This window comes from Syngnathus scovelli, chromosome 9 (assembly GCF_024217435.2).
Source record: "Syngnathus scovelli strain Florida chromosome 9, RoL_Ssco_1.2, whole genome shotgun sequence".
NCBI lineage: Eukaryota > Metazoa > Chordata > Actinopteri > Syngnathiformes > Syngnathidae > Syngnathus > Syngnathus scovelli.
In genome coordinates, this window is record NC_090855.1 from 6698215 (window position 1) to 6711988 (window position 13774).

The 13774-nt window shown below is 38.5% G+C and overlaps 1 protein-coding gene across 4 annotated transcripts in view; it reads left to right on the plus strand.

Annotated features, from left to right (window-relative positions):
- Positions 1–13774, plus strand: part of triob (trio Rho guanine nucleotide exchange factor b) — a 68335-nt gene that overhangs the window by 3746 nt on the left and 50815 nt on the right. For all 4 annotated transcript variants that reach the window (XR_011087439.1, XR_011087440.1, XM_049730581.1 and 1 more), the window contains exon 2: positions 3001–3054. Coding sequence is in view for 2 of the 4 variants with exons in the window: in XM_049730581.1 (XP_049586538.1) it covers positions 3001–3054 (54 nt within the window). In the remaining 2 variants the exon portion in view is untranslated. The remainder of the gene's footprint in view (positions 1–3000; positions 3055–13774) is intronic.

The following is a 13774-nucleotide window of genomic DNA, read 5'->3' on the forward strand; positions in this document are numbered from 1 at the left end:
TTCTGGAAACCTTTCTGCACTTTGATGCTCTTTTTCAGTCAGTGAAGGTGACATTTAAGCTTTTTGTCCCTGTCTAACCAGTGGAACTTAGTGAAAAATACCTGCTATTGAATGCCAGAGAGTAGTTTAAAAAAAAAAAAATGCACACTATATGTATTTAAAAATAGACAGGTGGACTTTACTGTGAAGTGTGATTCCATAACTCCTAGATACTGTAGTCTTTATATTTTAAGTTCACCTTCATCAGCGACCTGTCATCGTAAAACAATCAGATGCTTGATTATATGTTTAGATTGACTTCTATTAAATATGTTGTAGCTCTATGGAGCGAGTCTCAAAGTACTGCTAAAAATAACTACGAAATATTGCACATTTTTACAATATTATCGGATTTAATGTTCTCTTGAGTAACATATAATGAAGTTACTGGGTGTGTGCCCTGGCATTATTGAACAAAAGTACACTGTGAAATTCAATTGGCGTAGAAGCTACTGGATGCACACTTCAATAAGATGTCCGATTGTCAGACCATTTTAAGCTATATGTATCCTCATTAAGGCCTAACTTGACTTGCCACAGGACAGTGGCCATTAACTTACAAGGAAACTTGCTTTTGACTGTATAAGACCTTTTTTTTTTTTTTTTTTGTCCACCAGACACAATACATTGCAGACAGGGTTTCTAATGCCAGCCTGTAGTGTTGAATGATTTTCAACATCAAGGGAATAATTTATACATCGAACCGTAAGGATCTTCTTTGCACCTCTTGCTGTATTCAGAACTGTTTTTAATGACCTTACAGTGAGAATAAAATAAAATGATGCTTTTCATACGTAAGTAGACTTCAGTATAGTGAATCTAGGAAAGGACAGATAAAAAAAGGGATAGGCATACTTGAAAGGGTAAACAAGCCTCCTTCATCCATCAAATTACAGAGTTCAAGTTTGGTTGGACCACGCCTTGAAACAGTCGACTCCGTGTTGAGGCTGAACTCCTTTGGTTATATCAAGGGGCAGTCTAATTGGCAGTTGGTCACAGTTGAAGACCAAAGCACAGATCGACATAAACTGTGTTGCAAAATAGCTGACCCTTGTGTACATGTCGGCTTTCTTACAACCTAACAAGAAAGAGGTTTTGAGGAAGACAGAGTCACTTTATTTTTATCTTTTTTTTTTTTTAATAGTCTGCATTCACCACAATGTCATGTGTGGCCATCTCTCAATTACTAACTAGGGCAAATATAAAAGCACCACAACAGTCTGCCGAAGAAGTTATTTTGGGGCTTTGGATTTCCTAGTGTGTAAACTTTTTTTTCATTCATTTGTTGAGCATACTACATACAATACAAGATGTTGTATTACCGAGATCCCTGCCCATGTGTTTTTCTTCAACGAGCGGACCGATCTCATCGTGTCTCGTACTGTACTGTGTTGTAAGATATTGTAGCCAGGCTTCCAGAAAAGTATACACTTCTCCTTTTGAGGAAAGACTTGCATATTTTGTAGGTGCCCTTGCTGCTGCAGTTTGGTAAATTATTTTCACATGCTCATTGTATACTAAAGATGAAGCTGGCATTTATATTTATATGCTAATATTTGTGAATGACATTATGGAGGTGATCTATTTGTATCCGCTCTAAGATGCCGAATGTATCAGGATAGCTTCAGTACCAATTACACAATGAAGGCACAAGCGCAGAGGTATAAATCACTACATCCCACCTACATCGCCTTGGGACGTGGAAGTAAGGTCGAGGGGGGGGTGGAGGGATGATGTCTGAGTGAGGCACAGGAGGATGTGGTAGGGGGGGTCATAAAAATAGGATGTGGGCGGGCCCGTGTCTCCTGCAAATTCCCCATGTGATAAGAAAGAGCCTCGGTTAACCGGTGGGTCCCATCACAAAAAAAAAAAAAAAAAAAATACACTCAACATTTTAAGAAGTATACAAATGGATCACCTCCATATTATCATTCCTGAATTTTATCATCTAAATGCCAGCTTCTCCTTTACTATATTGTGTTTACATTTGGTTCTAAACAATTACTCGTTTTTGACAATATGAAGCGATGATTTTGATAATCAATTTGTTGTCGATTAATCGATTAATTTTGACACCTCTACACTCATCTTATAGTGTATTTGGATTCACTGCATGTGTGAGCTTGTCCACCGCACCAGACTATTTGTCTTCTAAACAGCTGTGCATGGCCTGTCCAACACAAACGGTGCTCTCTCCCACTCAAGTGTGCACACAACATTCCCCTTTACTTTGAAGACAGCAGCAGGCTTTGATCCGTGTCGCGTGAACATTGCCAGCCCACTGCTCTTCTGGTTTAGCGAGGCTAAACTACTGCTCGGCCTTCCCAGCATCGGATTGAGGATCAAACTTGGCATCCTACCATTTAGGCTTGCAGAATGACTGAAATAGATTACATGCATATAGTAATTGCCCACAAAGTAATGCACGCTTGAGCATCATAAACATCTTTCAGGCTTAGAGCCAAGCAGCATTGCTGCTTATTTTAATTTCCACACACCTTGCAAGGTAAAGTTTTACTTATCTTCCCATTGGACCTGTCTTCCTGCAAAAATGAAACGTACAGGAAATGAACAGGTGCTTGCTGTAATCCGAAAGCATATGCCATGCTGTTCTTTTTCGAGACAGCTGGGTGAAGCTGAGGCAGAGACAGGCCTAAGCTGACCCCTCATCCCTGGCTTTCTCTCACTGTTATCTACTGACGTGACCCAGAAACAGAGTTTGTCAGTGTTTGGCTTGTTTGACCAAATAAAACATGTCTTTGGTGTTTGACTGAAGTTCATGTTGATACAGAAAACACCAATCGCACCTCCAAGAAACATTGTAAACTTTTAAAAGCGATACAAAATATCATACTATATAATATAATAACATCTTACTTTATTATTATAAAGTGCGAGACAGGTTTAGTTGTATTCACTGTCTTCAAACCACAAGTTTTAATCTTTCTTCTTTCTTTCTAGATTTCTCGCTTCCAAAATGTGAATCTAAACTGGATGGACCTGGTCAGACCTCAGGTACGATTCGCTGGTTGTCTCACTGTCGTTGTGAGCCAATTGGCAGAATGTGCGTTCTATTTCAACTGACTGTATATGCCTTATGTTGATTGTATTAGTGATTGCAAAAGGATTGTACTTATGCTAATTCGTTTAACATCAAACAGAGTAACTGTAAAATATATGCATACTATGAATGGGGGATACCAGTTATCTGTGCCGATACCAGGTATCTGTGCCGATACCAGGTATCTGTGCCGATACCAGGTATCTGTGCCGATACCAGGTATCTGTGCCTATACCAGGTATCTGTGCCGATACCAGCTATCTGTGCCGATACCAGCTATCTGTGCCGATACCAGGTATCTGTGCCGATACCAGGTATCTGTGCCGATACCAGGTATCTGTGCTGACACCAGATTTATTTCACGATGCGACATATCGGCCGTCCTATTGCGGCGGTTTTACAATCAGGAACTAGAAATTAGAATAATGAAGTACTGTCATTGATTTCATGCAAGCTTAAGAGAAGTTGTAGTCATTTTATTGGTATATATAGGTAATTATGTGTTTAATATTATTAGTATTATTATGTTAATTACAGTATTCCTGTATTTTTGGAATGAACAGTTCACAAAACGTTTCTTCATCAAAAACGGTATAGTAGAAGTCTGTATGTTTATAACTTAGCTTCCCATATCATTAGTTCTCAATTTTATTTTTGCAGTGCCTGCATTTTTTCAATTTATTTTTTATAATGAATCTTAAGAGGCCATCCATCATACTAAAGAAAAAGAAGTAGTCATTGCAATCTGAATCTTCTTGCCATAAACTGGGGAGCAACATGCTTTCCCATGTTGAAATTGTTGACACGTACACAGTAGTGCAGTATATTCATTCATTCATTCATTCATTCATTCATTCATTCATTCATTCATTCATTCATTCATTCATTCATTCATTCATTCAATTCCGCTTTTTGTTCAACTTTGTTGACTGTAACAGTGCAGACGGAGGCAGCAGACAGCCTATCTAACACACATCAGTAGTGTTGTCTTTAGCCCAGTGAGGGCCATGTGGTTTACACAGTTTTGTCCTGATGTTTCCAATTGGGTCATCCAGGGATAAACATTTCACAAGACTTTTTTCAACTGACAGTCTGGCCTATTATTCTCAGTTGCCAGGATTTAAAAGGGGTGTTAATAGGAAGCGTTTGAATGTGCCAGGCAAATCCCGTGCTCACCCTTTGCCCAACCCTCTTGAATTTCATCCTCGCAAGATGCAATGAAAAAAAAAGATGAATTTCTGTATTTAAATTCAGATAATACATATATTCATGACCTTTTCACTCTGAATTTGAGGCAACAACATTGCAGTACAATAGTGTGGAGAAAATTAAGTGTAAATTTAGCTAATCTACAGACCAGGTACAGCTAAAGAGAGCCTTAACCTATTTATGAAGGGCCAAGGAAATAATGTATAAATATGTTTTGGAATATCAAATAAAATGCTGGAGGAGCTTAAGTGGAGCTGCACAGATTTCTGTCAAGGAAGCTGAAATTACGACGCATACCATGGCTTTAAAGTCAAATTTTGGTTCACAAGGAACAAAACACAAAAAGTCACTTATTTTTTTAAAAAGAAAAATTTTAACTGTAATATATTTAAAGGAATGGCAGACCACAAATAGCGATATATTTTTTTTAGAAAAAGTTAAATAATGCCTACCGTTTATACTGCTAGCCAAAGACTGAACTTCCACGCATTTGCTTGCAGAATGTCACGTGAGTGCGAAGCAATTATTAACGTGGAAACTCAACTTCACTAATCACAATAAATTTGTATGTTTTCCATTTTTTTTCTCCCTTTGCTGTGGGAGACTGCTGGTTTGGACCCTTTATTGTTCCCTCAATCAGGATATGACACAACCTCCACTGAATGCATCCTGTTTTCCAGCCTTCTTATTTTTCAAAACATTTCATGAATTTGCAAGTGTGGTTTAAGGCATTAACTGAGAATCTTGTAGCACGACGCACCTTGCTTATGTGAGCTTGTTGTTGCGGACAGCATGTGCTCTCAGAGTGGTAAAAAAAAACAAAAAAAACAGGAAAGAATAATATATTAAACTTGAGTATAGGCTCTTCCCTTCAGTGTGATCACACTCCAGAAACAAGACATGTTCATCCATTGTTTGAGCTTTTTTTTTTTTTTTTTTACCAACAGTAAGGAAGGCCTTGGGTTAAACGTCTGTTTCCTGTCGGTGCTGCACATCATTAAAAGTGTTACGTAATTAATGCAATTACTGACTACCCTTTTTAAAAATAATCATATAATCAACAGTAACTACAAAAGTGTGCCGTTTTACTATTTCTGACATTTTTAACACTGTAACTAGATCGCTACGAATATATAATCACAGGAGAGGCGACATCAGCTTGAAATCCAATTATAGAGTTTAATCAAAAACATTGGACAATTTTTGTATTTATTTTTTTGTTTATTTCTGTGATTGTGATTTCCAGCTGTGTCGAGCTTTAAGGCTTCGTACTGGGAGGTGTTTGTAATTTGTTGCTGTTATTTTATTACCGTCAAAAGTATGGTTTTAGTAAAGTAAAGGTTTTAGTATGATGCAGTGTAGTTTTACAAAACTGCAAACTTAGATGTTAGTGTTGATGAATGCTTACTTTTCTAGTGCGCACAAACTTGTTTTTGTATTAACTACCACATTTGGTATCCAGATTTTTTTTTAGTTTGGTCGAAGATCAAAGTTTGAATCCAGTATTAATGGTTGCTTCATGGTAATGTGTGCACATGCACACACACACACACATATAGGCACCCACACTCATACACGAAATGCAGATTGTCCCAGTTGGCCCACATATGGATTTACAGACTAAGCGTGCTCAGAGTAAATGTTTGTACACTCCCCCAGATATGGTTTGGCTCTCAAACCCAGATAATCTGCAACAGTAGTCAAATGCCCTTTCACTCAGGATGATTCTGATCTTTTTGTATTGCTTGCAATATCCTATTTAACATATTTCTTTTCACTTCCATTTTCTGGATGTGAAAGGTCAAAGGTATACTTCCCGCCTCCTTCTCTTAATTCCTCTTCCATGTGTTTTTGTTCAGTTTAATTCAGTTCCGTAGCTGTGTTTCTCATCTGTAACCGCATCGCTCTGTGGTTCCTATTGAATTCGGGCTTTGAATGCTAAACATGTGCACAGCAGGCAGGCAAACAGACTGGCATGACCACTCATACTGTAGTGTATGCACGTACACTTTTTAAGCAGTAGAGGAAGTGGTCCACTATGAGATTTTTGCCGTTGCATTCATCTTATAGAAGCCAGGTCGGGCTATATTGAACATTTATCAGCAGTTTTTTGACACATCATTTGGGGTTTGGGTTTTCGGGGTTTGGAAAAAATATTTTATTTATATATATTTTTTTCCAATACATTTCAATGGTCGTCAGTAATACATGGATATTCGCTATTCACGGGCTGGCCTTTTCCCTCTTGCCCATAAAGAGCAGGGGTCAAATGTATTTTTCTTGATACAGACACTGATTCAAACTGAATCAACAGTGCCTTAGCTGGTTGCAGCCAAGTACTGCTCACGAGCTACCGCATAACTTCTTCAAGACAAATCAACACCATGGTCAGAATTCTCCACAATCACTAATCGAACCATTGGTCATGCGTACCCCAAGTATCACTCACAACACTTGAATAGAAAATTGCTTTCTTTGAAATTTGTATTTTATTACACCCTTAAATTAAACAGCCCGTATCTATTCAATTACTACTACAGATGTGACATTGTGGAGTCTTATGCAACATTTGGTTGTGTCTACAAGGGGGGAGGGCTTTATAGGGCACATGACCAAGCATCAAGCCTGAGGCAGACAACATAATATATTAATAAAAAAAAAAAAAAAAAACACTTTAACAGACAAACCACACACAGATCCAAACTTGTGGCCACTCACAATAAATAAACATACCATGCTGCATGGTAATTACGTCCATCTGCTCCGAATCGCATTTCCCCTGAAGTAAAATCTTCAGCCCTACCAACAGCATCACTATGGTACTCATCATCATCATTGCTGACAACGATCTCATTTAAATTATAAAGTATTATAAGTCCACTGTTGTTATCGTAGGACACAATTTAAACATTTTAGTCTATTATGCTCTTTCTTCACTTTTGTGCCACCTCCTCCTCCACCCAGAACTATTTCTGTTTCCCTCATCGTCATCTTTAAGACCTCCATCACTGCCTCGGACCTGCTCTTTTCCTGGAAAGCATTGATGCATAGAAAGCAAGGGTTCTGCCACATCCCCCCAGCTCATTCACCAGTGGCCTCTCACCTACTGTCCACCCAATCGCATCTGGGGGATGGCAACTGGGGGATGGGCTACGTTTAATGGGTGGGGGCAAGTTGAATGCATGCTGTTTGCTCTTTGATGTGAGCGATATTAAATAAGGATGCTTGCATGCATGGCTGCAGGAACACTGAAAAGTCGATGGATCTTTTCGGATTTATGTACAGGAGTTATATTCATGACTGATATTTTTTCAATTATAGGACAGGAAGAGAGCGTGCATAATGCGGCAGTGGATTGTTATAGATACATTTGGTTTCCCCCCCAAAATGATTTCAAGCAATGTTTATGTGCACTCTTATGTGGAAAAAAGACTTGCAAAATGGGATTCTCTAATTTTGTTTATGCTTGACAGTGAAGATATTATGGTGGGGGAAAAAATCTATGGATTCTCGCTGGGATACATGAAATGCAGTACTTGAGTAGATTCTCATATATGGGTGGACCTGATGCAGAATTTCTTTGTTGCTCTTTTCGTTTGTCAACTGTGTTCATAAATGGAGATGAACAGCATGTAACATGTCCATCTACGTCATCTCTGCAGCTTCTTGTAAGTGTCACTGTAAAGTTCTATTTTTATCATATTAGGATTTGTTTGTGACAAAAAACTCTGCACTTGAGAGAGCCTTCTCTCGACAGTGTTACTACATTCTCTATTTTTGGTTTGTTGTAGAGTTGTAGAGACAAAGCCTAGTATAGTATATGATGGAGCTGAGCTCGTCTTAAACAAAAACACTGCACCTGAATCCCCCTTGCAAATGCAAATTAATAATGGCTGTTGCTGGCCTTGTTATTGGAAACATAAACTGTTTTGCTGACTCGTGGTGGACATACATGAGGACAAACAATTGGCGGGATCTCGTTAGGATGCAATTCAGACAATACTGCATTGAAATGTAACAAAAATAATATCACAAAAAACTACTCTGCAATTTTAATTGATTTGGTTTTCTTACAGATGACAGAAATAATGAAATTATTCAAAGCAAGTTTTGTCATTTGTTACTTTCTTCTCTGGTGGTATTGGCTTGATTGCTCCGATACCAAAACAAAAATAAAATACTATACCTTTCTTTCTTCAGATAAAAAGAACGTGTTTTCTCTTGCAAAAAAAATGCCCTTTAGTCAATGCATGTATTCAAACATGGTTATTGATAAATTACTAAAATAATATTGTAACGTTTATAAATATTCATAAAATAACATTTTAACAATATCAATTTAATGTAAAATGAACCATCAAATTGTGATTTTCAAGAGTAACACTAACATCACACGCTGTCCATCACTCTCAGATACTTTAGGTCAATAGTTTCCAACATGTTTGTTAATAAATCATTGCTTGTCCAACATATGAACACTTTGCATTTGTTTCTGCCAGATAAAAACAATGAAGTCCTCATCAGAAAAAAAAAAATATTTCAGTGACCCCTACAGGCTGAGTGAAAGAAAGCAGTCGCTGTAGTAATCAGAAACAACAGAGAGCACATACACAATAGCATACAAAGCTTCAGGAATGTATCTAAAAATAAGATGAATTTTTTTTTATAGTTAAAAATTATACATTTTCAGAAATTAAGAGTTGCAAACGCGTGTCCCACAGGGAATCCCATTGACCAATTTAATCCAGTAGTTTGAGGGGACTCATCTCAGTAATTTAGTGCAAATGCGTTGTCATATTTCTTCATCTATGGATCAGTCCCTTTTGCATTACATTACCTTAGGGTGGCGTGTGCACGCACGCACACATGTGCGTTTATGCATGCAGATATTCTGTCCACCAAGCCTGTTTGCTTTAGCCAGTTGTTTTCAGAGCTGTAGCAACTCTCCAGAGCTGTTGCATCCACTGACCGCCTCCTGGCTGGAGACCAGCTATGTAGCCATGGCCTGTAGTTCCCTGTCTGCTGGTTGTTTACGCAACAGGACAGCAGCCTTTGTAGAGGACAAGTCTAGTGAGAATCCATTCACAGAGGAATCGAAGCAGAGAGGAGGGAAGCATGCAGGACAGTAGCTGCTGCTGTGGTAGTCGTGGGGCTGAGAGAAAAGAGAAAGAGTAAGGGAACAGAAAATTACCAATGGAGAGTGAAATTATAAAACAAAGAGGCACATAAGCAGACTTGATTTTAATGTGAAACATGTAAGCAGGCTCACCACGCACGCACACACGCACGCACGGATGCACACACACAAACACACACACACACACAGAAAATTGGATTCAGTCATGTTTTTGGTTTCTTTCCGTTTGTTGGAACATAAACCGCAGGGACTCCCTGTTTATCATCAATGAGATTTTTTTTTTTCTAAGTGTCTCTGTAGAAGTTAAACAAAAGCAGTCGCTTAGCAGCAGTTTGTGCTTGTGAGTAATTTTTGCTTACTGCACAGTTTCTCTACCATTTGAAAGAATAAGATCCTGTACAATTTTGTTTCTCTACCATTTGAAAGAATAAAATCCTGTACAATTTTGTCACCTTAGGTAAATGCTTTTCTTGACCGATTTAATAATAATGTATAGACTCAGATGTTTTTCTGGATGACATATTTTTACTTTACATACAACAACACGCAATAGCACTATGGCACTCGGTGTGTAACACATTCTGGCTCTTAGGAGGACGAAGATAAAAGGTTTTGAATCAAACAACTAAGTTCTCCATCCCTGTTTTGAATCCCTGCTTTCAAAAACCAACATTTTTTAATTAATTTAACCAACCAATCCTGATTCAATGAGGTGCCTGTCTAATATATCCTGCAAAGAAGCTTTCTGTTTATCCCTTCTTCACTTAACGCCACATTTTATTTCATGTCATCAGTTCACCTCCCATCTGGTCTGAGTCGCTGATGTGCTGTTATTTCTAAGCCATTCTTTAAACTTCCTATTTCCTCCCCTGCGTTCTGAGGCAGCTCTTGCAGGGAAGATGTACACAAACACAAACCGACACAAACACACTTCTCTCCCTTGTGCACCCTGTCTGTCAAGTTTTATTTGGTGCACTGTGGCTTGTTGACTGCGTTTTGCTGTGTGGTGGTACAATCAGCGGATTGAGGATAGTTTGGATTGAGGAAGCTGATGAACGGTGTTCCTTGAGCTGTACAAAGTCCAACCCCCATGCCGCTTTGTCTCCTGCATTGATGTGTTTTTATGCAACTCAGCTGGCTGCACTGTGTGTTTCAATTGAGTTCTTAAAAACAGATACTTGCACATGCATAATCAGTGCTGAAAAAGACCTTGTTTCCTCTTTTCTATCGCTGATGTGTCCCACAAGGGCCAGCTCTCAGTCCTTGTTATGGTTACCCACAGAGGTGCCAATTTCACCTGTCTTTCCAACACGCCAATTAAGGATGCAAACTCAGCATCTTAGGTTTTGCAAATGAAATTGCACATAATTATTCTATTTGTATATGCTAATTATTCTATTTTCATATGCTAATTATTCTATTTGCATATGATCCTAAAAGACCACAAAAAATGAAATGCCCAGAAATTCTGTGAATTTCACAATCATGAGTGCGCCTGGCTCCCCGGTTAGTAGATTAAAGTTCACAGTGTGCACCAGTTTTGCAGTTTTAGTAAATCAGACCGTCATTTTCTTATTTTCCCCATGACTAATCATGGTTCCAGTCCTTTTGGAGGAAAAACAAACTCTGAGTTAGCCGTTTTTTCTGTAATCTCAGTTGGATAAAAAGTTTAGCAAATAGTAAGCAACACTGTTTTGTGAAAGTTAGGATCCATTTTAAAGTATTGGAAAAAAATTGGCACCCATATAACCGGGGGAATAAAAATGGCTCTGTTCATTCTTTTATGAGATTTTTTTGCACTTTCTTAGTGGTTAAGTGATGTCAAGATGATATAATAGACAACTTTGTGTCCGCAGTACACATGCTCCTTGTGATTCTAAAAATAATGTGGAAGCAGACTATTAATTTGAGGCTTGTTATGTTCCAAATTGAAGCTGAAAGTCTGACATGTTTGTTCTGAGATAAGTCAACAGTGGCCAAAACCGATATTACGGTTGTTAATGTTAGTAGAGAGAGCATACGGAGGATTATAACCAATCATTATTTAAGCCTATTTCAGACGTAAATCCAACAGTAACAACTGCATTTGGATGGCTTACTTCTCTCTGTCGTTTTTGGGACTAGCTCCTTTTGAGGGGAGACACTGTTTAATGCAAAGCATTCGTTCTTACTAAATCTTGTCTTGGGGAGGGGATGCTGACATGGGGGGACAAAGCAAAGAAAAGCCAGTTGTGTCAGCAAAAAAGGGAGCTGGCAGTGCCTTTGCATTTCTGCCGCTCAATGGGTGACAGGACGTTCGTCGATATATGGCTCTGCTTTTGTATGGATCCCTTCTTGCCATGCAACTATGTTACAGCCAGGGTGAAAAAACTGCTTTGGATGCTAGTCATGAGAGAACTGAATAACGTGTAGCGTGTTGCAGTTGCAGCTTGGATTTTGGATAATTTTGTTTGTCAATGGCGGTGTTGGACAACCACAGCTGGCAATATGCCCAAGCAGGGAAAGTCCTGATCAGACTCTCAGGTAAAGCATTTCTCTTTTTGTTTTATTTTATTTTTTTCCACTCACTTATTTGCTTGCTTGAAAGATACTCCCTAACATGCGAGACAATACTTCTTGTTACACGTTTTGAAGACGTAAATTATTATTATTATGTATCTATCTTTTATTGTGTCATTATGGGAGTTGCTATGTGTGTCCATATAAGCTGTGTTATGATCTTTTCACCTAGCTGGATGAATATGAAAATTGTGGAATGTGAGTATGCATATCAGTACAGTACATGGTGCCATTATATGTCCTATGCTGCATCATTTAAAGGCACGCATATTATTTGCCAGGCCTTTGAGCATGTGCTGTGCATTAGTGGAAAATACTGACACAGATGGCCTAAATGATGCATCGGTTGCAACTTCTACTTGGGAACTCATTTGGCAAGTGCAGCAAATCACGCAGCTTACTACTCATTGCGGATAACTGCGAGACTCTTAGTGGTTTATTTTTGTCTTAAAGATATGAAAGTGACTGACAAGATGATGGAATTAAACACAAAGTGTGGACCCGCTGCAGTCTGCAGGATCCCTGGACTGCAAAATGCAGTTGTATAAATAGAATGTGTTTTTACAAATGTCTGTGGTGCTTTACTACTGTGTTAAATTGTAAGAAAATATCCAGCACATTGCTATGCAAACTCTTATAGAAGACCCAGCCAAATCTGAATCTTTTGTGTGAAGCACATTGTAGCAATTGTAAAGTTGTAATTATTTGAGCATAAGATAAGGGTTACTGTAAGTTAAAAAAAAGAGAGAGAGAGAGAGAGAGAGAGAGAGAGAGAGAGAGAGAGAGAAAGAGAGAGAGAGAGATTGATTTCTGGCTATACCAACTGTTTTCACTTGGCTTTGCCAGATTTCAAGTCCCGATCTCATCTGGATTTGCTAGATTTCAAGTCCTTTATATTGGTATGTAAAAAGGATTGAAAGTGCTGTACATAATCACCAACTCGAGACTACAACTCTTTCCTTCTTAGACACAAACTGCCTCACACTACTTAGAGCACTTACCTAACCAGGTATTATTTCCTGAATCCATCATTTCCATTTACCTTGAAATTGAATGAATGCTATTAAGATGTCTGCTTAAAAGGCTAGTGTGTAATATTGTCATGCTCATTGAGCTACTGTTGACCCCGGAATCAAGGTTTCTTAAATAAGAAAGCATTAAGTGAATGATGCAGACGGTTGCCAATAGTGAGGCCGAGGGGAACATTAACTATGGAAATGGAGGGACAGAGAGCGATACAACGTGTCATCTACGATGAGAGCAAAGCCAATGGGAATAACTAGGGTATTTGTTAATTCTGCTCAGAGAAAAGGCTGTTAATCAGGCTCACCAAGGTGTGAAATTAACACAAACAGCTGTAGTAGCACCATGAAACCACATGTGTTATATAAAGACTACGAGGAGACAATGCAAGAAAGAAACTGCTTGAATTATACACCTCACTGTCCTCATAATTAGATCTGTGAAACAATTTGCCTCCATTCTGCTTTTCTCTTGATGCAGCTTTTGAATTGAAAACGTGCCTGTAAACATGACCTATAATTAGGGTCCAATGCTAAAGGGTTTACGGTTTTAATCTGAATCTTTTTTACAAACAGAACTGTGAGATTCTCTCCATCACTACAAATTTCCCTGATATCCCATTTATTGTGCGATAGTAATATAGCCATGTTTTTGGGGTTACATCCAGGTCAAGGGGCGGTGGTAGTAGTGAAGTGTTATTTTTGCGGTAAGTCACACTGTCACAACAATATGAGAAACCCAATGAA